The sequence below is a fragment of the Trichoderma citrinoviride genome, assembly GCF_003025115.1.
Source record: "Trichoderma citrinoviride strain TUCIM 6016 unplaced genomic scaffold BBK36scaffold_1, whole genome shotgun sequence".
In the NCBI taxonomy this organism is placed as follows: domain Eukaryota; kingdom Fungi; phylum Ascomycota; class Sordariomycetes; order Hypocreales; family Hypocreaceae; genus Trichoderma; species Trichoderma citrinoviride.
Window position 1 is genome coordinate 2,420,394 of NW_020194709.1, and position 23,982 is coordinate 2,444,375.

The following is a 23,982-nucleotide window of genomic DNA, read 5'->3' on the forward strand; positions in this document are numbered from 1 at the left end:
CACTATCTCCCTCGACAGGTTCAACTTGAGCGCGAAAGAGCGAGCAGCGGGCGACGGGTAGTGGGTTTTTGAAGCATTCGAAACCCGCTGGAGAACCCACTTGACTGCTGGATCTGCTCGTCAGCATCTAACCATCTGACGGCGCTGGTTGTTCTTCTCTGCTTCCCGCCATTCTGGTCTTGACCAAGACGTACTCTGTGCTATTACCTGGCGGCGTCTGGACTGGAACGCGAGAAGAAGCAACCGTATAACAGCTCGCTGTCTGGGGCATCTCGAGCTTTACCCGAAGCAAAAGGCCTTCTATCCAGCTCCCACCCCGGCGGGCCCTGTCTTTTCCTCCCCTTACCTTGCGTCGACCTCGTCGCACCTTGGCGCATCTCCTTTGCACTGCGTTAGTGCTCCCGTTGATTCATCATTGCTGTCTTTGAGATTGTCCATTTGCCGTTTCCCACTTTATACCAACCTGGGGTGTGGGATCTACCATTCGAAGCCGCAACGCACCTCGTATTTCCAGCCAATGCATCTATCATGGCGTCCTCAGAATCCTCTGCGCCGGCTTCTGTCATTGTCACACCCATAACGCCGCCGCAGGAGTCGGAAGCACAGCCGGCCAAGGAAAAGCGAAGGCGGGCCGGCAAGCCCAAGGTTCGGACGGGCTGTGTAACCTGGTATGTTGTGCAACCTCGCCTGCGATGCTGAGCGCCCCTCACATTGCACATCAACTCGTTGGCGACGAATATGGAAGCTTTGCGACTGACACGATGAAATAGCAAGTGAGCTTCGACCCGCATACCACCAGAGGAGACCGATGATGGATTGTTCCTGCAATCTCGGACCCCTTTTTCCTCTTCAAATACTGACTTTCTTGTTACAGAATCAGAAGGATAAAATGCGACGAGCAGAAGCCGGCATGCCAGAGATGCATCTCGACGGGCCGAACGTGCGATGGCTACAAAGCTACCACGAAGCCGAAAGCAACGAGAAAGCCGGGGTTCTCTCAGCAGCTTTCGTCCTCTTCGTCACTCCACTCATCTTCATCATCTCTTACACAGCTACGGCCCCTGGTGACCAACTTCAGCGGCGATGTGGTGGAGAGTCAGTATATTCACCAGTTTCTCCCCCTTGCAGAAGATTTGGTGGGCATCACGCACGTCCACAACTCCTTCTTCTGGGGACACGTCGTACCCGAGTACTGTTTCACGTCCAAAGCCGTGAAGCATGCCATCGTTGCCCTAAGCTCGGCCTATCACGACTTTCGGCTGGCCGGGTCCAACACAACCGTCGTTGGTCCACCCACCAACAGCGAGCGCTACATCATCCGTCAGTACAACCTGTCGCTGAATAGGATGGCCGAAGAGCTCAACGGGCTACCGATGAGAAAGCGCTATGGAATCATCATGATCTGCTGCGTTTCCTTCTTCTACATTGAGATCCTGCGGGGCAACTGGCCGACGGCCATGATGCACCTTGCCAACGGCATCCGGCTGATGTCAAACCTCCCGGACGAGGTGGAGGACGTATTTCGCCATCCGGAGATATTCAGCCACGACCACGACAATTCTCACGCCAGGGCGGTCTACATGGTGAAGCTGCTTCGCCGGTGGGAAGGGTCGGCAGCATTCATGAGGACCAACTCGCCGCCGTCCTTGTCCCTCCAGGCCTACGAAACGAGAAAAAGCAACGCCGCAGGGCCCAAAGAGTTTACATCGCTGGAGAAGCTGCAAGAGGCGGTCGACGACCTCTTCCAAGATATCAATGCGTTTAGCTGGATGTGCAGACAGTACAGTGGCGACGACAGTGCTTGGGATCATGCGGCTGCTCGGTTCCAGGTTGACGTGCTGCACCAACGGTGCTACCACATCCGAGAGCTGCTGAACAAGGCAAACAGCGTCTACGGAGACATGGAGCGGGCACCTGCTCCGCGTGACTTTTTGAAGTACATGGGCTGTCTACTTCGGCACCGCGCCGCGTCGATTGCGCTCGATGCCATGCCTCTGCCCCAGGGCATGGCGTACACGCCTCCCGACGAGGACGAGAACAAGTTCAAGGAAGTGGCCTCGATTGCAGAGGCGATCAAGCAAGCTCTTCGGGCAACGCTGGCGGGAGGGTCGCCGTGGTTCAATGTGGACTTTGGGGTCATCACCACGCTCTACATCGCAGCGACAAACTGCTACACGCGTTCGATGAGCGAGAAGCTGTTTGATATGATGAAGAGCTGGCCGTGGCGAGAGGACTTGTGGGACGGGCCACAGCTGAGACAGCAGCTGTATGATCTGAGGAAGCCGGTTGTCGAGGTGCCAGTTGCGACGACGCCCGATCCGGAGACGCCCGTCCCTACAACGCCTCATCTGATGAAGCTCGCGCATCGGCCGCCGACCAAAGGAACGGCAGAACTGACAGACTCTGACGACTGACGTCTTCTATCCCTTGTGTTTTTCATTCTGGCGTCCAACTATATACCCCTCCTTCTTGATGATCACTGGAATGGGGCCCTTCTGCTGAGAAGACGGCCTCACGGCGCAACTGGCGAACAACTTGATGAGTCGAATTGGTTCCTCATTGCGCAAAGAGTCTGGTTCTGCAAGCTTTTAGACACGGGCAGCCACCTTTGGAGCCTTTTCTCTCTGTCCTTCGCATTTACAGGGTTTGGAGTTTGGCGGATTATCGGGATGGATAGGGACCATGTCGGCTTATTGGGTTCGGGAGTAACACGCGGGATTCTCTTCTACTGGATAATACACGTCTCTTTGGGCTATGGGGATCAACTGGCTTGGATTTCAATCCCACGTTCGTTGTCCTCTTTAAAAATGGGTTATGAGGGGGCAAGCAAAAGAATCGCCCTCTGATCTGGAGTCTCCATTCAATACACATATCGCTCCATCCTTCAAACGTGCCGTGTGTTCCCAAGCGAATGCAAGTTGCAAAAAGGAAATGTTGGCAAAAAAAGGTTCCAGAGGGAGTCGAACCCTCGCTGGCGGAATCAGAATCCGCAGTCATAACCGTTAGACCATGGAACCGGTTGAAGTGGTGATCCACTTCCCATGGTGAGGGATGTTGAGACGGGGTTCGGAAAGGACATTTTGAAGCTTTCCGTGTATTTTCGCTTCTTTCTCTTGTTCTGTGGCTGGAGCTGGAGCAGCAGCCGCAGTTGTTACGCCACAGCTGTAGTCCGTTTGAGTACGTACTTGTACCCTGCTGGTTGAGCCCCGCCAAAGTTGGAGCTTTGGCTTGAGGGTTCAAGTTTAGCTCAGCTCATGCTCTTGCTGTTTCTGGATTCATTCACTTCACATGTACATAACTCGGACTTGATCTCACATCGACTTTGCTATTCTGACAGTCTGAAGAGTTGACATTGAACACGACGGCAAATGATGACTCAATTCCTTGATGACAATTGAGATCCATCAAACTTGTTCCCGCGCAACAATTCATAGAGAGAACGATCAATTCCCCTCGAAACACCCCGCAGCTTTCACCACATTCCTCAACGCCAACCTCATATCATCAGAAGAGAAGAGCGCAAGGGGAATAGAAACCGAGAAACACACACACACACTCACACGCGCGCGCCAAGAAAGAGACAGAGACAGAGACAGAGACACACACACAATGAGCTCGCTCCCGCAGTCGCCGACCGACGACGAAAACAGGTCGTTCGACCTCAACCTGCAGCACGGCCACCGCGACCTGGTGCAGGCCATTGCCTTCAACGCCTACGGCGACCGCTGCGCGACGGGGTCCGTGGACGGCAAGATCCGGGTGTTTAACCGGCATCGCGACGGGACGTGGAGGCTGTGCGATACGTGGAGCGCGCACGGGGGGGAGGTCGTCGAGGTGTGTTTTGCTTTCTATCCATCGAGATCTCTTACCTACCCGCCTATATATACACCCTACATCGTCTGTTTCCACGGCTAACTCGCCCTTTGGCGTATAAAAGTTGCAATGGCTCCCGTCCACAATCTACCCCAACCTCATCGCCTCCCTCGGCATCGAAGGCTGGTTCCGCCTCTGGGCCGAGAACCCGTCCGCGGCGCCCGGCCGCCGCTTCTGCGCCGCGCGCTCCGTCAACGGCCGGCCGGCCTTTGACACGCGCTCCGCCCGCGCCCCCTACCGGTCCTTCTCCATGAAGCACAACGAGGAGACGCGGCAGACGTACCTGGCGCTGCTGGCCACGGACGGGCGGCTGACGGTGTACGAAAACGACCAGCCCGAGAACCTGGCCGAGTACGCGTCCATTGACGAGTTCAGCGTGTGCGCGCGCCCGAGCCGCGGCGACGAGGTCGCCTTCAAGGTGCGCTTCGACCCGAACCCGGAGCCGTGCTACGCCGCGCTGCGGGCGGGCGTGCCGGCCGACGCGCTGGGGCTCGTCGTCGCCGCCATGGGCTCCGTCAAGGTGTACCGCACGCGGGAGGTGGCGGCGAGCAACTTTGGCGCAAACACCCTGCAGAAGGAGTTTTACCTCGCGGCCGACATCTCCGGGCACAGAGGCTTGGTGAGGGACGTGGCGTGGGCGCCGGGGAACATTAGGGGGTATGACATGATCGCTACGGCGTGCCAGGACGGGTACGCGCGCGTGTTCCGGATCGATACGCCTTTTTCGGAGAGCGATGGGCGGTCTTGGTCTGCGACGCACTTGCTGAACCGGTCGCAGCAGCAGCAGCAGCAGCATAAGGACGCAGCAGCAGCAGGAGGAGGAGGATCGAAAGACGACGACACAGCAGCGGCAGGCTCAACAAACAACACCAACACCAACACCAACAACAGCAACAACAACAGCAGCAGTAGCAATCCCTACAGCAGCAGCGGCCATCACCACACGCACCACCCCTCGTCGACCCTAAGCGCAAGCCTCGCCAAGTCGAGCAGCCTCGCCGAGCAGCGCGCGTGGACGGGCCAGCCGGGCCAGATCCGGCACACGGCGCAGGAGATGTCGCGGCTGGACAGCCACCGCACGCCCGTGTGGCGCGTGGGCTTTGACGACGACGGGCAGATCCTGGGCAGCACGGGGGACGACGGGAGGTTGTTGTGCTATCGGCAGACGCCGGACGGGAGGTGGGCCAAGAGCTCGGAGTTGGTCATGATGAAGACGAGGATGGCGGCGCCTTAGGGATGTATGAAACGAACTGGACTTGGGGGTGGGGGATGGGAGTTTGGAAGTTTCTTTCTTTCTTTCTTTCTTTCTTTCTTTCTTTCTTTCTTTTTTTTTCTTTTTGTCTTTGAGATGGTTATGGAGTATATGGATTATTGGAGGACATGTCTTGACGAGCAAGGCGAATAGGACGCAAATGTTGTTCTTGACATGTACATATCGCATTAATCAGTGTTTCTTTACACACGTCTCTCTATTTCATTTGAGGTTACTTCCTTCTCAAGTTACCTAGGGCAAACAGCTACCAGTATCATTGTGATGCCAAGTCAAAGCGAAGAGTACGCATGGTTGAAAGTTGGATATATATATGTATATGTATATATGCATTGAGTGCGTTGCTCTTCTTCCAACTAACGAAAAAAGAGTGCGGAATGATGGATGCTCTAGTCTTCTTCATTCGTACTGCTTGTGATAAAGGAAAGTAAAAAAAAGAAACAAGTAGTGAAAAAAAACGCCCCTTTTGATCCAGCCTCTCCAATCCAGCAAGGCCCCCTTTGAAAAAAAGAATTCCCCTCGAAAAGCCAAATCATGATTTTTCTTTGTCTGTTGCGCATGGTAAGAAAAAGAGTGCGAATAAGGCTGGGAAGATGCCCATCAAGGGTACCTAATTGGCTTGCCAATGATGGGTAACCCCCCACACAACCCTTTAACTTTTCTCCTCTTCACATGCTATTTTTCCCATCTTTTTTCCAACGTCCATACAAAACGACGACGGAACAACTCACGCGGCATCGGCGCTGGCAACGGGCTGGGCAACCTTGGTCACCTGGGATCCGGCGCGGACGATGCGCTGGCCGGCAGAGTCGTTGATGTACGTCACGTCCTTGTTCTCGAACTGGGCGCGCTTCCAGATCTCGACCTCGCAGCCGCCGCGCAGGACGCCGACGCGCATCGTGGACAGCAGGTTGTGGGCGGCGTTGGAGTGGTTGTAGACGCCGCCGTTGAAGATGGCCGTGGCGTCCTTGCCGATGGCGGAGGAGATGAGGGCCTTGCCGCCGGGGTGGTCGCGGATGAAGTCGCCGACGTCGTGGATGACGCCGGCGATGGCGACGAGGGCCTTTCCGTTCTTGGAGTCGGCGACGAAGTCGTCCCAGTCGACGACGGGCAGCTGCTCGAGCGGGGTGCCCCAGTCGAGGGTGGCGCGCTTCTGGTCGAGCTTCTTCTGCAGCTGCTGTACGCGGCCCTTTTCAATCTCGTTGGCGCGGAACTGCTTGAGGTCGTAGGCCAGGCCGGTGAGCTTCCAGAGGCAAATCATCCACTTGGTCGGGTCGTACTGCCACCACTCAATGGCGTTGCGGTAGTCCGAGGGGAACTCGTGGTGGAAGTTGTGGTAGCCCTCGCCGAGGGTGACGAGCGCGGTGATGACGTGGTCGCGGGGTGAGTTGCGGTCGTCAAAGGGCTGGTCGCCGAGCCAGTGGGCGAGCGAGTTGACGCAGAAGGTGGCCTGCTGGACGAAGCAGATGCGCAGGATGCCGGCGTAGACGAAGCCGCCCAGCCAGTCGTCGAAGAGGAGGCCGCAGAAGACGGTGGGGAAGACGAGGCCCATGAAGATGACGCACTTGAGGTAGTGGCGGTGCTGCCAGACGACGATGGCGTCCTCGTTGAGGTCGCTGATGTCGCAGCGGCCGATGCGCTTGGGGTTCTGCTTCATCACCATCCAGCCCATGTGCGAGTACAGCAGACCCTTGCGGACCGAGTAGGGGTCCTTGTCGGTGTCGGTGTATCGGTGGTGCGAGCGGTGGGCCCTCGACCACCAGCGGATGGAGCCCTCGACGGCGCCCGCTCCCACGGCGGCGAGGTAGATTCTCAGGGGAAGCGTGGCCTTGTAGGAGGAGTGAGCCCAGAGACGGTGGTAGCCTGGTTGTCATGTGAGTATGTCTGCTTCACCATCCATCAGGTGTCTGTCCCGAAGTCGAAACTTACCAGCCGTGATGCCCAGGCCCGTGTTAAAGTAGTAGATGACGGAGAAGATGGCCGTGGCCAGCTTGAGGGGGACCCAGTAGGCGGAGACGAAGCCCATGAGGGGGATGAAGACGATGAAGGTGGTGTTGAGCCAGTTGACGTGCTTGTACCAGTTGCCCCAGGTAATGGGCGTGTCGGCGATGTGCACCTTCTTGGGGTCGTACTTGGAGCCGGACCGCAGAGGCACGTAGTCGGTTGTGCCGTCTGGGAAGGCCGCGGCCTGGGCCTTTGCGGCCGAGGCTGAAGGGTCCGACATGGTTTGGCGATGTGGTTGTGCTTCTTCTTCTTTGTCTCTGTCGAAGAGAAGGAAAGGAGGAGGAGGAGGGCTGGAGGGACGAGGAGAGAGAAGGGACAAGAAGAGGATCGAGAAGGAGGAGGGTGTTTTCTAATAAAGAGAGTTCCCGGAGGCAAGGGAGGACCAGGGAACGAACGGCTATCAAAGCGGAGGGGCGTGGAGTGGAGGGCGTGAAGCGAAGGGCGTGCGAAACGAACGAGGAAGAGAAGACGAGACGGTGCCTTGTTGTGTGGATTCTCTGCAGCAAGCAGTGGACGAAGATGGAGGAGAGGGGCGTGCGAATCAAATCAAGCGCAAGCGATGGTCCTGGCTAGTATCAGATTCCGCCAGGTGGAGGGGCCCGGATCAGCCCAGATCAGAACAATCGAGGCCTGAAAATCCCGAATCCTGTCGAAGAGGCTCAAGCTCAAAAGAAGAGGCGAGGGCTAAGGCATAAGCAGAAGGGATCAGTTACCGAAGAGGCAACAATGAAGGGATTCCCGAACGACGAAGAAATTGTCTTCTTCTTCTTTTTGCCGCTTTGGTGGAGAAATCGGAATGGGGGAGAGAGAACAAGAACGAGGAGAATCAAATCGCAGGGCAAACGGCGTTTCGAGGTGAATGTTTGTGTCCATCTCTGTACGTACCCGGATGGCGAACGGTACCTGGCAACTCCACGGCGCGTGGCGGACAGAAGGAAGTTGCTCAGCTTGCGAGGGTACCTCCTCCGCACTGCCGCGAATTTTGTTGGATCTTGGGGGGTGTTGGGAGGCAAAACGTGTACTACGAGTAACCGGTACGCAGCTTCCGGGGTCAGGCTCGGTGTGCTGGGGCCTGGGACGACAGGTTACAGGTACCGGTTGCGTTTTCCTTCAGGTACTGCTCGTGTGTAAGTCGTGCATTGCGGAACTGCGTGCAGCGATTGCAGAGAGACGTCTGTTTTGAAACAGTTGGGGGAGGCTGCATCAGCCCATCATCTCGCTTGACGCTCAACAGTTGGTATCGAGCAAGAACTGTCTGCGTTCTTGTCTTGATGGAATCAGCAGATGCAGAGCTGTCTCTGGCCTGATATTGCCAGCGCTTTTCACTATACTTGATAGCATCAACAGCAGAGGCGACCTTGAGCAGATGATAATGCAGGTCAAAGTTCAAAGTCCGTCTTTCCTCCCCACACGCCCCCCCCCCCACCTTGAAAAGACGCCACCCCTCCCCAGAGAGGCAAAATCGACCAATCAGACGCCGGCGGTAGAGAGCGCCACTCAACCTTTTTCTCGCAAGGCTTCTTTTCCCCAACAACTTTTTTGCTTCTGGGGCGTTGCTGCTTTTGGCTAGGCTGGGATTTTCTTCGGGGACTGACTGACGAAGGGGAAGTTGATGTTTTGTTTTGCCCGTTCAATTTGTTTAGAAACGGAGCAGCGGGTGAAGATTCGTGTCCGGTCCGTTTGGTACTTTGAATGATTCTCGATGTGAGCCATGTTTTATATGTGAATTGGCTGAGTTTGGGCCCTGAATCTGTGCGATGCTGGTGCTGATGGTTGCTGGAGCTGCCAGTGCATGGCGATGGCTTACACCATCATCAAACAACTTACAAGATACAGACCACGGGCTGTATATGTCACTCGTTCTGTAGATGCATCCAAAGCCGGGCATCACTCACCATGCAAGATACGAATCACTTCAAACAACACACACATATACATAGCAGTAAACCGACATCCGCATCGCCAAAGCTCCATCTCCCTCTATCTAGTCGCATCCGCCATCTCATCTCATGTCCACTTGCACCCCCAGCTCGTCCTCCGTAACACAGCCGTCCAGTCAATAGTCCATCAATTACGCAGCAGATAGCCTATCTGTCTGCATCATCATCATCATCATCACATTCACCTCGATTCAAACCTCCAAACCTCGGCTCGATACCCTGAAAAATCACATCCCCCAAAATCTGCAAAAAACACATCATCCAATGCCCATGCCCATACCATACCATACCATTCAATGCCAAAATACGTACGTAAACCCCCGTCATCCCCAACAGAAAAAAAAAACTGACTGCCCGCCCACCCGCTTCTGGCCGGCTCCATATCCCGGACCGCCCCAGTTTTATAAAAAATCCACATACGGCAAGCAAGAACAACATGCATTGAGAATGGAAGCTTCAGGCAGGGTACGTATCGTATCTTTTCAGCGAATTCCTCCTTCTAGCCGAAAGCCACACGAATTCCATCGGACCCAATCACGTCGACGCGATTGTGCATCTTTGGGAGATCTGAAAGCCACACCCACAAGCCACTTTTGTGATTATGAACCACACGTCTCAGACCACCTCATTCCATTGTGTTATCTTTCTTGTTTTTTTTTCTTTCATGTGCTTCTGATGTCAAGGGCTAGTAATCTCGTGCGTTTTCCTACGGGAGCGGACGGAAAGGCAAAAAGTGCCATGCTATCACCATGAGAAGAGAGCATGCGATGGAAATGTGCTCGTGGCTTGGAAAGGCGTGCTTGGGCTTGCATAGAGCAGGTTTTCGTGACGGTTTTCTGCCCTTTTTGGGTAATTGAGCTTGATAGCAAGCTCTGGAAGCTCTGAAGCTTTATTGCGATATTCCCACGTATGTCAAGCTCACGTCAGGCTACATGATCTTCACATGTGAAGAAGAATGGTTTGCTCTTTGCTTACACAGTGGATTTTACTTCACTCCGTACCTGAATATCATGTTTAAAAAATAATCGAGTAACCTCAGGCAATAGTAGTCTAAGGTAATGCTACCCTGTTCAGTTATGATGCACAGTGTCATAGATAGAGAAGCCTATCTAATATCAGCGAAACTCGAGCATATCATCTCAATATGCTCAGTCAAGATAGCACACTTTTACAAATCTTCAAGCTCAAATTACCAGAGAGGAGACACCTCTGTCCAGCCGACACACTCCCTTATAGACAAGGTACACTACCCAGTTTCGCTCTACTTACAACAAGGTACAGACAGAGTCAAATCCATACCACAGCTTTAGTACACAGTCCGCCACATCATAATCAGTAAAATTGAACACTTCAAACTCGATTCAGCCGTCCATTCATTCTCAAGGCCATTACCTCCGTATGGTATTTGCGAGACTGTACATTTTTTGTCTTGAGGTACAATGGTGTCGAACTACATCTCCTTGTCTACCTCAGCCCAAACGAACGATATATAGATACCAAGTTGAAGCGAGACAACCAGTGAGATTGGAAATGTTGTCTTCGTGGTACTTGCTAGAAACTCGATTGTTCAACCGCTCGCTAATGCAATGCATGCTCAGTATCTGCTCTCCGAAATCAACCACAAGTCATGTCTCATAAGCCGGCAATGCCCAGGCAAGCCATTCCAAAAAGTAGATGGCAGTCATAGATCCCATATCCAGAGGTGTCAAAAAGCGCCAGGTCAGTTGCCCGCGACCACATCTACCTTGCTATACATGAAATATCCAATGGTACCCCTAAGCAGTAAATATCAAGAGTAACTAAACAATAAAGGCCCCAATGGCTATCAAACTCGCTCTGTCTGTCTGTCTCATGTCTGAGCATCTGTCGTAATCAGAGGCGTCGCCTCGGGTCGTGTCATTAACTGGAATTCGTCATCCATCAGCCCCTTCTCCGGCAGCAGCTCGCCCTGCAGCCCCAGATGCGCCGCTCCAATCCCCGTCAGCGAGACGGGCATCGTCCCGTGCCGCGGATACATGAAGTCTCCTGCCTCTTCTGCCTGGCCCTGGACATTCTCCTGGGCCCACTGCTCCCTCGTCGCACCTCCGTTGAGCAGCTGTCCGGCTCTCTGCGCAGCGCTGGCGTTGTAGCTTTGCCGAGGGTCCCCCGACTTGAAGCCCGGTGACCGCGAGGCAATGTAGTCGGGCTCCGACCCCGTTTCCGGCGTCGTGACTCGTGCCTCGTCGACGGGCCTCGAGGCCTCTGCTGTAATTGGCGTGTTGGGCACCGTCTGATGCGGCGTTGCGTGGGAGGAAGAGGACCGGTAGCCGTCTTCGGCTCTCGGGACCTTGCGCAGCCGCTTCACCTTGATGTTGGCCGTGTTCTTCGATAGCTTTAACCTCGGACTCGACCTTGTCCTGACAGGGAGATCAGGGCTATTCGCCGGTCGAGCATCAGATCGCATCTCAAAGGCCGAGTCTTGCCTCCGGGAACCGTCCTCGCTGCCATCATTCTTTCCCCAATACCCGTCTTGCTGCATCTCAGGGGTTCTGATTTGGGGCAAGGCGTCGGGAGTCTCCGTCACGACGACGGCGGGAACAGTCTTTTCCGCTGCGTTGCTCGATTCCAGTATGGTGTCCTCCTCTGCCTCCTTGCTCTCTAATATGGTGTCCTCCTCGGCCGTATAATTGCTTGCCGATCCTCCCCAGCTTGACTCGGGCGCCCCGGGGGCCAATCCCCTGACACCCTGGTCATCCACTGCGGTAAAGTAGTCGGTGCTCTCTTGGTCAAAAGACTTGAGCTGCGCGAGAGGCCGTTGACGTCGGTCGCTAATGTTCAGGAACCTCTCCGCAGACGGGGTTGGGGTTGGCTGTCGGTGCACGCCATATTCATCTTCCGGCAGCACATAGCTCTCGCCGCTGTCGCTGTAAGACGGTGCAATGAACCTGTTCGCTGCCCAGCCCGACTTGTTCGCTGCATCGCCCTCCGTGTCGCTGGGCAGCGCACTCGGTGGTGACCGGCCTCGTGCAGAGTAGTTCTGGTCGTAGGGGAGGAGCCCACTGTCGGCATATGCCGAGCCCGAGTAGGTCCATTCGCGGTCGGCCGCTCTCGTTGCGTGGTGATCGATATCGTAGCCGTCCGAGGAATACTCACGCGTCATGGCAACGTTATCCATGCGGACCGGCTCCTGGTCAGAGTGCAAGGCATCGCTGTGCTCGTCGCCCGGGATGACGCGGGGGAACATTCGCAGCAGCGACGCCGCCTGTAACCTCATTCGCGGGTCGTCGCTGAGGCAAATCTCCGTCATCTGTCGATACCAGTCGGGCACGTTAATCTCCGGCCCCAGCATCAGCGGCCGCCCCTGGGTCTCGGGCTCGTCCTCGAGCATGGCAAGCCCCCAGAGCACCATGCCGAGCTGGTACAGGTCCGACTTGACGCCAATGTACATGGACAGCCGCTGGTTGGACTCGATCAGGGCCGTCGCCTCGGGAGGCTCCCAGCCCACGGGGCAGCCGCGGCGGTTGATGTCGATGATCTTGGCATCGCCGTTGTCGTCAATGACAATGTTGGACAGCGTAAAGTCGCCCTGGACAAAGCCCGATTCGTGCACGTCCGCCAGCCCCTGCACAATCTGCCTTGCCCACCTCTCCCTCGTTTCCCAGGGGAGGCCAATGTTGTTTTCCTTGCAGTTCTCAAAGATGATGTCGATCAGGGCGCCTTGGCCGGCAAAGCTGATGAGCAGGCCCTTGACATGCTCGTCATTGTCGTCGACGACGACGCCGTAAAAGTCAATGACGTGCCTCGAGAATTTCAGGCCGTTGAGGGCGTTCACTTCGTAAAGAAACTCCTCGACGGTGTCGGGACTGGGAATCTCCTTCTTGATGAGCATGTGGCCCTGCACGCTGACCTTGTAGACAAAGCCGGACATGTGGGAGTCGAAGACAATGTCTCGCTCCTTGACTCGCTTGCAGCCTAGATGCCGAACCTGGCTGACGGTTGGATAGTGGATGATTTCCTTGTCCTGTTAGTCTGTGTGACATGCTGCTGCAATGTGCTTCGGCCGGCTACTTACATTGCCATCTTCCACCACGTGGACATGCAGCCTCCCGTCGGTCGTCTCGAGCTTGAGGTTGGTCACGGTGTCGTAGAACTGTATGTCGGGCAGGCTCTCGCGGATGGCCTCGTAAATCTTGGCGCTCTTGTCCCGCTGGTACTTTGTGTGGTTGAGATCCCACTCGAGCGAGTTCTCGGGCGCGTCGCGGTAGTCGAGCGAGACGGTGACGCGGCGCCACATGTGCTCCTGCTCGCGGTACGTGACGAAGAACTTTTCCCGCTTCGACCGGTCCCTAAAGTGCATGCTGAGGTTGAGGATCCACTCCCTCTCCAGCTCGTCGTGAATCATGGCTTCATACTGGGACGCCGTCACGGACCGGGAGTCGGCCACGGACACGGCGTCCTGAGCGGTGTACTCGTCGTCGGCCTCATTGCCGTCCATGTCCGTTGTGATGGCGTGCGGCAGGTCTGAATACGTTGAGCCCGCGGCTTCGATATCCGCGAGGTCGGCGAGGTCTACCGGCAGCGACTGCGCGTAGTTTGAGCCCGTCTCGTGCAGCGTCTCCCCATAGAAGCTGGGGGCGCTCGATCGGGGATCGGGATGCGCTCGCAGGCTGCGGCGGCCCGCCTTTTGCGGATAGTGACATCGTCTGTCGACAGACGCGGCACGGCGGCCGACGGCTCGACGGGGGCCAGGTGCTCCCTGCTTTCGGACAGCTGGCGCTTGAACGTCTGGGACCGAGGCAGGCCGGGCACGACCCTCCGAGACAGGCGCTTGACGATGCCGGAGCCGGGTGCTGCAGGCGCTTGTGGTGATGCAGGTGCTGGCTGCTGGCTGGCGGAGACGGACGATGCGGACGACTTGGAGCTCCTGGAGCTGTCGGAACGGGTCAACAGCTTGCGCAGGAAGCTCTGCTTTGCGGGTTGCGAAGACTGCGGAAGCGTCTGGAGGTGCGGCTGCAGGAGAGGCGGCGAGGTGCAGGGCCGGCCATCGAGCGGAGGCATGGTTTGGCGATGCTGGGCAACCCAAGCTGCCGCCGTTTCAGATTGATGTGCTCGTCGATGTGCGCTACGGAGCTGCGCAGCGCCGGGTACCTGCTATCAGGGTGTGAGGGTGTAGCGAATCCGCAGCTACCCGAGACGAACAAGGACGAGGGTCGCGCAGAAATGGTATATATAAGCAGGCCGTTGTTCTCCTTTCCCTTTCAGCCAGTGAGAAGCGAGAGAATTGTGTCTGGGTATCGTGATGGCAGCCAGTCGTGAGGCTGAGAGGTAAAGAGGGGTGCTGGAGCCGGTAGGGTGTTGACGGACAGCAGCAAGATGGCAGCTCGAGGATATAAATAGACGCTTGCCTGGATTGATGGTGATGCACTGATCGGTTCACCAAGCGAGCCAGATACCGAGTCTCCCTGGAACAAGACACACCGGTTGTCGATTGCCGTCTGAGTCAAAGCAAAGACCACCAGCAATCTGTATTCCGGACGCTGGCCGCAGGCTGAAGCCGAGGGATGGAGTCCAAGAGATGAAGAAGCCGAGCAGGCAGAAACGACAGGCGATGGAAGCTCCTGAGTGGTTGATGTCGGTCCAGTAGGAAGCGTCTGTCTGGTGGTAGCAGCGGCAGTAGCAGCAGCAAACGTTGAGGCGTGCGTGCAGGTAAATGGCGAGGCGAGGCGAGGCGGGATGGAGGTGGTTGGATGGATAGAAGGATGGAGATGTTCCGGTCCTGCTTGGTTCGTGGAGAGAAGCCCGCTTGGGGGAGCGGCGAGGCAAAATGGGGGGGGGCGGAAGAAGCACAAATAGTGGAAGCTGTCGGCTGGGGAAAATATGACGGGCTGGCGGGGGTGGGAGAGGGAAAAAAGGAGGCAAAAGTGACAGACAGACAGAGGCTCGGACAGAGACTGGACAGAGCTTCTGCAGCAAGGGCAGCAAGCAGGCAGGCAGGCAGGCAGGCAGAGGAGGAGGTGGAGCGGGAAGAGAGGCTGGAGTTGACGATCAGCCTTTTTGTCTGGTATGATTGCTATGATCTGGCTCGCTGTCGCTGGTGTTGCTGGGCCGGAACTGGACCAGGACCAGGCCCAGCCAAATCAAAATCGTTCCGAGGACGCAGGCCCGCCGTCAGTTGTGCACATGTCATGTACGGGCAGGGATGGGTAGGGATGCGGCAAGGGTGCGGCAAGCATGGATGTACAAACAGGGCAAGGTTCCTCTTTCTGGGGTCGTGACCGGGTGGAAGAGAAGATTGAGTGCTGTGCTGTGCTTCGTGCAGATGCAGCACAGAGACAGAGACAGAGACAGAGACTGCCTGGGATTCGTGCGATGGCCGGGCTCCGCCAGCCGGTGAGAGTTGCGAAGCGAGCGAGCAGAGACTGGATGGATTCCCCAGCCGTGCCAGGCGAGGCAGTGCAGCGGCATGTAATGATAATAAGCAAGTCATCAATTGTTGATGAGGTTCATTTCGAGGCCTGGGGCAGCTGAAGCGGCAGCTGATATCATGGGGTCCAGTTCCAGTTGATCCCCTCAATCCCAAGGTCCCCTACCAGCACTACCAGCACCACCAGCACCACCAGCAAGCCACAGCCGGGCCCAAGCAGCCCAATGGACCGCGAAGCTTGAGCGCCGCAGCGGTCCAGCGACGGCGGATGGCGGCCACTAACAGCGGAGGCTTGCCGCTAGAACCACCACTAACTCGAACCTCCACCTGTGCTACCAGCAATCGGGGGGGGCCTAATCAGGCAAGGCAGGGGATGATGGACCGTTTCTTCTGGCCGTCTGTCAACTCGTGTCCAAGGGACCAGCACTAAATCACTTTAGATTGGGCTCGTTGGACCCCTCCTTTTTCTATTTCTATTTCTATCATGCTGGAGATGATATTGGGAGAACATTCGTATTACCTGGTAGGTACTTGTATGCGCTGATTGATTGACTGCCCAGATGATTGATTGATTGACAAGATTGACGCTCTTCTCTCAGTGGACCCAAAAGTCCCCGGAAATGGACAGCTGATGACACCCTGCTGGTAGCAGTGACTTGCCATCCCGGGCTTCAAGGTTGTGCTCCAATGACCTGCACGATGCTTGATGGCACCGAAACGGGCAACCAGGGGGTGGCATGACGAGGGGCACAGCGCTGTCACAGCGGGGCGCTTCTATTGCTGAGTATTCAATATTAGTTATTGAATGTATATGGGCGCTTCTGAGGCTCTTGATACCACAGAGTTATATACCCCAAGCCACAGTACGCAGACAAACCGAGGTATCGTCTACACATGAGAGGCAACGGTCAAGGTACCAGAGTATTACCGTCTCCTCACATCTCCACCAATTCCAACCTCTCATTCTCAGACCTGCATCTTCCACTGGCCAGAAAAGAGAAAGCAAAACAACATGATTCAACAGGACAGAAAAAGCGGCAAATAATGGCCAATCCCCGGTTGCCCCATCGACCGTCTGCACGCCCGTGACCGCCAATTCGACGACACCGGGCCCAGCCTCCGCTCTCGCTTGTCCCTTTTCGGGAGGCCCTGTGGAAGAAGAGAAGCCCTACAGGCGGAGAGAGAGACGAAAGCACCACGAGAATCGGAACGACAAGAGAAGAGTCGGTTCTATTGCCGTGGCAACTGCGTAGGTACTCGTATGGATTGCGCATGTCGCTACGGGTATTATGCATGCGATTGTATGTTTTGCCTGACTGGCAGTGGACACTCTGTCCATCCAGCCGGGCCACCCCCTGTGTATGTACGAGGTACAATCGAGACCTGAAGGCATCATCATCATCATCATCATGGTCAAGGTGAGCTGGCAGTTCGGCAAACAGGGCCAATCTAGCCCTGGAAATACTTAGTTCCTGAACAACGCAGCAGTGCCAGCTTATTAGCATGTATGTAGTATCCTTCCTTTGCCCGTTTCGTGGCATCAAATCCTGCTGTCTGGTATCACCAACCAAGTGTTGTGGTGGGATTGGGCACCGAACTGCTTCGTCCTCGCGTTAGCCTCCACACCAAGAACCACCTCACATCATCATCATCATCGCTCACTTTTACTCCTACATACTCGTACAGCAAACGGGCCTGGATCGGACCATGCCGTATCGTACATGCGGGCTCACATGGAACACACGCTCAATCAATCGAATCAATGCTGGACTCGCTCACACACATCCCATCTGCCAGGGCTGCTGCGTCCTTCTTTACTCGCATACAAAGTCCCTTACATGACGAGGCACATACTAATAGCCCGAGTAACGTCGACGTTCGATGCGCTCGCTCGTTCGTATATCTGGCCGTTCCTATCACAAATCAACTCCTTTGTCAAGCCTGCCTGTTGATGGACTTTGGCCCCATGCTTTTCGACCCGGCATCTACTGATCCCTAATCCTGACCCCGTCTTGACTCGGGCATTCCGACAGCTCACGAGCGCTCTACTAGTACCGGCCACGCGGTTTAGGCCTTGCTCGCCCACTCTCTCCCTGGCTGAACCCGCTCTTCTTCAGTAGATGTGTCGGGTCAGATGGATGCTCACCTTGAAAGCAATGAGCCGTTGTAGGACGGGCATTTACATTGCCAGTCAATCGAGCCCGACCCGACATGAACACACCACAGCTTCACCCGCAAGTCGGATTTCATTTGGAGTCAAAAGTCGAAGAAGAAGCAAAGATAGAAAACGCAACCTCGGCGGTAGGGACTGACCAGGTCCGAGCCACGAAATCACCAAAGACAAGGAATACGAAAGGACAGCTAGAAATTCCCCCCCTTTTTCGAGAATCGTCACTGACACATCCCTATTTCGCAGAATAGCACGTTCCGGAACGCTTCCGCAGAACGCACTTGTCAGCCTTTCCCCCCAGCCCTCCGGGATCTGTTCCGAGATGATGCACATCCATGGTCTGCCATGATACTTGTCCATCGTTACTCGCAACCAGCCTCTTATTTTTTGATGCTGCCAGTGCTCCCTTGTCTTCTCTGGATACACTCAACTGTTGATTCCAATTCCCCAGAATCAGAATTGCCGACATACCTAGCAGTCATAGACTAGTAGACATCACCCGAAACCCAAGAAAAAGAAAAAAAAAAAAGAGAAAAAAAAAAAGGAACGCATCACTTCTCAAGAAACCCAGATATGAGTGCAACCAACACAAAAAGCCGTCTTGTTCCTTAGCGTTGGGATTCAGGCACAACTGCATTCCATCACCCCCGCTGATCACCCCCGAACAACTGAAGCCTCACTGCTTGCTACATGTACCTACACACGTCCGTCTCAAGTGCCTCGCATCACCCTACTTTACGATAATGCTACTAGTTCGTGACCTCTGGTCTATGAAGCACTAATCGTGTAGCTGTATGTAAGGCAAATTCGGGCATGAACTGCAACGCTTTATTGGGCAGAACAGTAGATTGTAGGCTGCATCTACGCCCGTCTGTCTTATCGGATCGAATCCAATCGAACTCGCAGCCCGAAAAGCCGCTTGATGCTTGATGCCGAACGGTGAGTACCTTGCATCTGAATGCATCGGATCGGACTGTTTGCACCTTGACCTACAAGCAAGGCAAACAAACGTTGGAGGCAAGCAGGTAGAAGCCCAACACGAGCCATCAAACGGTGCAGTTTGTGCGAACCAGAGTGAGACTGACGATCGTTCTCCCACCCAATCAATCCCAGTCATCCTCTCAGGCACCACCACCTCCACCATCATCATCATCATCATCATCATCATTCATTTGTCCATTCGTTTGCTCATTCATCAAGAAGTTGACGCGTCGCTTGCTGTTGACCCATGTATTTGCCCACGAATAAGTCGGGTTGGGTTCGGTATGCATTAGATACATGTCGTCAACTTCAATACCCAAGCTTCTTGCTCTGAACGTGAGGCTCGTTCCGCTACCGTTGCATTCGATCCTATGAGATGAGACTCCAGTCCCCTTCATCTTCAAGGTAACGTCACCACCTTGGCATTCAGAAACACAAATAAAAAGACTAAATGTCCACTCCATAGAGATAGCATACGGCGCTACGTAAAAGAAGAGAAAATCATAGGGTAGGCGGTGGGTAGAAACTCGTGTATTTGAGTGTAAATATTAGTGGGGAAGTTTGGCCGGCTCGTAGAGGCGCTGTGTTTAGCTCAAAATCTCGAGCTCGAGGTCCGGCAATGGAGACAGCCACCAGATCCACCTCAACGTCGCACGTCGAAATGGTTTAACGTTCAACATAATTACTCGCAGAATTCAAGCGCACAATCAGCCAATTCACTATCTACAGATCACCACGAAGGAAATCAGTAGAAGTACTAGCTCCTAGCTTAATGATAGCTACTCTAGGGTAAAAGAATATACAATATACAGATCATCACACGCTGCTCTTCTCCCCTCACTCATTCAAATCAGACACTGTCAACCCTTCTGCATCGTCTAGAAAACCATTCATAATTCTACATCTCCGTCCAACTTGACTAGAGCTTCTTTAATCTAATATATAATATACACACATACATACACACATACATTGCATGGCCGCAGTCCTCTCCCCTTCCCCCGCCACATCCTCCCCCCTTCAACCAAGACTCGAAACTGCGGCCTTCTGTTGACTTCTTTCATCTTTTTTGTCCTTTATGTTTTACAAGTAGAGTAGGAGTTATTCTGTGTTCCGCCATGCCCGCCATATCCGCCCATTCCCAACCTCCCCCCCAGAACAAAACATTCAGGGGAGATTAGTATCAAACGCCCAGCTCATGCAACCCCGTGACCATGGCCGCCATTCATATATCGCAGTTTTTTTCCCAGCAGATTTATATCAGAGGATGAATGAATAATATGTGTGTAGAGTCTCGAGTGTCCGGTGACCTCGATATGCTCGAGGGAAAAAGGAGTATCCCAAATGCTTTGAGGGGCTGCGCCCCTCCTCTTTCGCTTGGTTTCCAAGATTTCGCATTCATCGGCTTGATGATGCTTCAGTCGTCATCTTCCTTGTTCTCGGCGGCCTCCTCCTTCTTCTTCTGCTTGGCCTTCCACTCGCAGATCTTGCACGCGTTGGCCTTTGCGTGGTCAATCTCGGGGAAGACGAGATCAAACACCTCAGAGTACCAGCTTACGGCATGGCCTTCGATACCTTCCTTAATGGTCTACAATGTGAATGTAAGCAATCTTCATCCCTATTCCAAACGCGTCAGGAGAAGCAAGCATACCTGTGGAAGCTCCAGCCAGTCCGACATGTTGTCCTTGGGGAAAATAATCGTCTTGCACCCCGCCCTCCTCGCCGCCACCGTCTTCTCCCGAAGCCCTCCAATCCGGAGAACCTTGCCCGTCAGCGTAATCTCGCCCGTCATGGCCACCGTCGGGTCGACGGGCGTGTCCAGCGCAAGCGACAGCAGCGACGTCGTCATGGTGATGCCCGCAGAAGGGCCGTCCTTGGACACCGCGCCGTCGGGCACGTGGAGGTGCATCTTGGCCTTGTCGAAGAAGTGGTTGTCCGGATACCGGTTGACCATGAACGACTTGGCGTACGAGTAGGCAATCGTCGTCGACTCCTTCATCACGTTCTTGAGGTTGCCAGTGATCTCCAGGCCGGGTCGTGAACTAGGTCGGAGCGGTGCCTGCAGGATCGACTCAATGTACATGGCCGCGCCACCCATCTGCGTCCACGCGAGGCCCATGGACACTCCCGGCGGGCTCACGTCGTACAGGCGATCCGACGTGAAGACGGGGGGTCCAATGTAGTCTGTCAGGTTGTCCTTGCCGATGGTGACGTGGACGCTTTCCGGCACTTTCAGGGCCTTGCGCGGCTTCTCCGTGGTTTCGCTTTCGTCGGCTTCGGTAGCCGTCTTCTTCTCGGTGCCCTCCTCGGCCTCGGCAGCAGACTCCTTGGCTTTTTCCGCCGCCGCTTTGCCTTCGTCCGTGAGAGCCTCCTCCTCGGGCAAGACATCCTCTCCGAACTCCTGAACAATCTTCAGGGCTGATTTGCGGTAGACCTTTTCGATCTGCTTCTTCAGGTTTCGAACGCCAGACTCTCGGCAGTACGACTTGATCAGCTCTTCGATGGCTTCATCCGTCAGCTGAACATCCGCATCCTTCAAACCAGCCGCTTCCTTGGCGGCCGGAGCGAGGTACCGGTTCGCAATGGCCTTCTTCTCGTCCGCGACGTATCCAGACAGCGTGATGAGCTCCATACGGTCCAGCAGAGGTCTGGGGATCGTGTCCGTCATGTTCGCCGTGCAGACAAACAAGACTTTGGACAGGTCGACAGGCACGTCCATGTAGTGATCCAGGAATGAGCTGTTCTGCTCAGGGTCCAACAGCTCCAGCAGAGCCGAGGAAGGGTCTCCCTGGTAGCCTCGTCCAATCTTGTCAATCTCATCAATCAGAATGAGGGGGTTCTCCGTCTGGCACTTCTTCAGAGCCTGGATGATCCGGCCGGGCAGAGCACCGACATACGTCCTTCGGTGGCCCTTGATTTCCGCGACATCGGTCAGGCCTCCAACACTGAATCGATAGTACTCCCGGTTGAGCGCCCGGGCAATAGACTTTCCGATACTCGTCTTGCCAACGCCGGGAGGCCCAACAAAGCAGAGAATCTTGCCCTCGACCGAGCCCCGCAGCTTACCCACGGCAATAAACTCGAGGATTCGATCCTTGACATCCTGCAAGCCGTAGTGGTCCTCGTCAAGGACCTTGACAGCGTTCGGGATGCCAAAGTTCTCCGCGCTCCTCTGACCCCAGGGAATCTGGGTAAGCCAGTCGAGGTAGTTTCGTGTAACGTTAAACTCCGAGGCCGCCGTCTCCAGATGCGCCAGCTTGTTGATCTCTTCGTCAAACACCTTGCGCACAGGTTCAGGCATGGCAAGCTTGGCCGCCTTTTCCTTGAACTTCTCCACCAGCTTGTCCTTGCCGTCCGATTCCAGGCCGAGCTCCCGACGGATGCCCTTCATCTGCTCCATGAGCCAGTATTCCCGCTGGCGTTTGCTGATCTTGTTCTCGACGTCCTTGGTAATCTTGGACTGCAGCTGCGCGTTCATGAGCTCCTTCTTGAGCACAACCAGGGCCTTTTGCATCCTCTCCTCAATGTTCATGCAAGCCAGGACCTCCTGCAGCTCGTTCTGCTCGCCAGAAGAAACGGCAGCGGCAAAGTCGGCAAGCTTGGCCGGCTCCGAGGTGACGTTTCCTGTAGACTGGCTCATGGAAAAGGTGGAAATCTGGTCGCGGAAAAGGTTGTTCATCGTGGCCACCTCCTTGAAGACGTTGACAATCTCGTTGGTTATGGCGCGGATGACGGGGCTCTTGGGGTCGTAGGGCTCGTCCGCCAGGTTCTCCACGTTGACCAGGCTGACGGGGTATCTCTTGAGGAACGACGTGGGCTCGTACTTGTCCACCGGCTGCTCCGACTTCTTCTCCACGGCGCTCTCCTCGAAGCTCGCCACCACGTCGCCCTTCTTCTCTTGTGTATCTTCCTCCGTCTTCTGCGGTATCGGCTCGGGCTCGGGCTCCGTCTTGGATTCGGTCTTGTCGGCGTCCTGCCCTCCAGGCGCCACCAGGCTGGACAGCTTGATTCGCCGGTGAGGGTATAGAATCGCCGTCAACGCACCCTCCTGTCCGTGAATGGGGAATGCGCTGGTAATCTGCGCAAAGACACCAACGTCGTACACATCGTTCACATTCCGAATAACGTCGTCGTCCTCGTTCTCGTCCTTGAAGAGGAAAGCTCCGACATACGGCTGGCCACGCTTAATGGACTCGGTGATGGCAGTCGCGACATTGGGATCCTTAATCGTAATGGCCTTGTAGAAGCCCGGGAACAGCGGCCGCCGGGCAATGGGAATCGCCAGGACCTGCGGGTACACCTCGGGGATGACGGGCTTCGACAGCGCCCTCTCGGCAGACTTGCGCCCTCGCTTCCCGCCATCGCCGCTGGAACCATCGCCGCCTGCGCCAGACCCGGCACCGGCAGCGCTTCCGGCAGCACCGCTAGGCTTCCCGTCTTCCGCCTTTCCGCCCTCGCTCTTTGCAGCAGAGGCTGTTGAGTCGGCAATGGCAGGTTTAGACTCCTCCTTGGCGTTCTCGAGCTTGTCCTTTGCCTTTGCCTCGTCCTCCTCCTCTTTTGGCGGCTCGACGGCAGAGTCGAAGAAGTTACTGCCCTTGTCCTTTTCCTTGCCCAGTCGTGCGCTCGTCGACAAGGCCGCCGTCTGCACCCGGGGACGTGGTGCGGGATACCGGCGGCCGGCGATCTGAGTGGCGCGCAGAGCCGAGCTCAGTGTCCAGGCGCGGGGGATCGAATCGGACAGCGCGCGGGCCGGATGCGCCGCTGAGCGCTCGAGGATGAGGCGCCCGGAGGCTCGTGATCGGGGGAGCATGTCGAATGGTGATGCTTTGTGGTGGTAGCGGTGGTGGTGCCAGTGGTGGTGGTGGTATTAGAAATCCAGATCCAGCCGAGGTGGTGAGGGAGAGTCAAGAGACAATGAATGGACAGGCAGAAGAGAAAGATGGGATGGAGGGAGAGAAACCGAGTAAAACCCGCAGACAGTTCCGTCAGTCCTCTTAGCAAGCCCGCAAGAATCTGCCTGTCGTGAGCATTGCCCGGGTGCCTTTGTTTTCAAGGGAGACTGATGTCGGGACTGAGTAATACAAAGATGAACCGACGATGGAAGCAAAAGAGAGGCCGTTAATAATCCAAACTGCAGGCCGGAGCTCTAGGCGGCATTTGGCTACGTCAAATTCGAGGGCCTAGTACCTTCCATCGGCTGAACTGCGGGGATCGGTGGTGGCGGCGTGGATAAGCTATCGCGTACTTGTACCTGGCGGGGTACGACGGAGCCGGATGTGATGGGGGTAGATGTACTTGGATGAGGGCACCTCTTGATCAATTGGTGTTTTGTGAGAATTTT

The 23,982-nt window shown here is 55.5% G+C and overlaps 6 protein-coding genes and 1 non-coding gene across 7 annotated transcripts; 2 read left to right on the forward strand and 5 right to left on the reverse strand.

Annotated features, from left to right (window-relative positions):
- Positions 1-528: 528 nt before the first annotated feature.
- BBK36DRAFT_1137439 (hypothetical protein) lies at positions 529-2,414 on the forward strand (the record flags this gene model as incomplete). Its single annotated transcript, XM_024893160.1, has 2 exons — positions 529-668; positions 884-2,414. 2 exons carry the CDS (start codon positions 529-531, stop codon positions 2,412-2,414), a joined length of 1,671 nt encoding a protein of 556 aa, XP_024754105.1.
- Positions 2,415-2,945: 531 nt separating this feature from the next.
- Positions 2,946-3,017, reverse strand: BBK36DRAFT_t10. Its single transcript has one exon. It is a non-coding gene; the product is annotated as a tRNA-Gln (tRNA).
- A 592-nt stretch (positions 3,018-3,609) lies between these two features.
- On the forward strand, positions 3,610-5,107 carry BBK36DRAFT_1165286 (WD40 repeat-like protein; the record flags this gene model as incomplete). The annotated part of the gene is made up of 2 exons (XM_024894766.1): positions 3,610-3,834; positions 3,938-5,107. The coding sequence occupies 2 exons, from the start codon at positions 3,610-3,612 to the stop codon at positions 5,105-5,107; spliced, it is 1,395 nt and encodes a 464-aa protein (XP_024754106.1).
- Positions 5,108-5,870: 763 nt separating this feature from the next.
- Positions 5,871-7,367, reverse strand: BBK36DRAFT_1155572 (hypothetical protein; the record flags this gene model as incomplete). The annotated part of the gene is made up of 2 exons (XM_024893843.1): positions 5,871-7,006; positions 7,073-7,367. The coding sequence occupies 2 exons, from the start codon at positions 7,365-7,367 to the stop codon at positions 5,871-5,873; spliced, it is 1,431 nt and encodes a 476-aa protein (XP_024754107.1).
- Positions 7,368-12,046: 4,679 nt separating this feature from the next.
- Positions 12,047-13,777, reverse strand: BBK36DRAFT_1106070 (kinase-like protein; the record flags this gene model as incomplete). The annotated part of the gene is made up of 2 exons (XM_024889208.1): positions 12,047-13,081; positions 13,139-13,777. Coding segments are annotated over 2 exons (1,674 nt in total), but the record flags the coding sequence as incomplete, so codon positions are not given.
- Positions 13,778-13,798: 21 nt separating this feature from the next.
- On the reverse strand, positions 13,799-14,124 carry BBK36DRAFT_649 (hypothetical protein; the record flags this gene model as incomplete). Its single annotated transcript, XM_024898431.1, has 1 exon — positions 13,799-14,124. A coding segment is annotated over one exon (326 nt), but the record flags the coding sequence as incomplete, so codon positions are not given.
- A 5,933-nt stretch (positions 14,125-20,057) lies between these two features.
- BBK36DRAFT_1134063 (ATP-dependent protease La) lies at positions 20,058-23,486 on the reverse strand (the record flags this gene model as incomplete). The annotated part of the gene is given in 3 exon segments (XM_024892184.1): positions 20,058-20,231; positions 20,280-20,281; positions 20,297-23,486. The coding sequence occupies 3 exon segments, from the start codon at positions 23,449-23,451 to the stop codon at positions 20,059-20,061; spliced, it is 3,330 nt and encodes a 1,109-aa protein (XP_024754110.1). The 5' UTR covers positions 23,452-23,486.
- Positions 23,487-23,982: the final 496 nt, after the last annotated feature.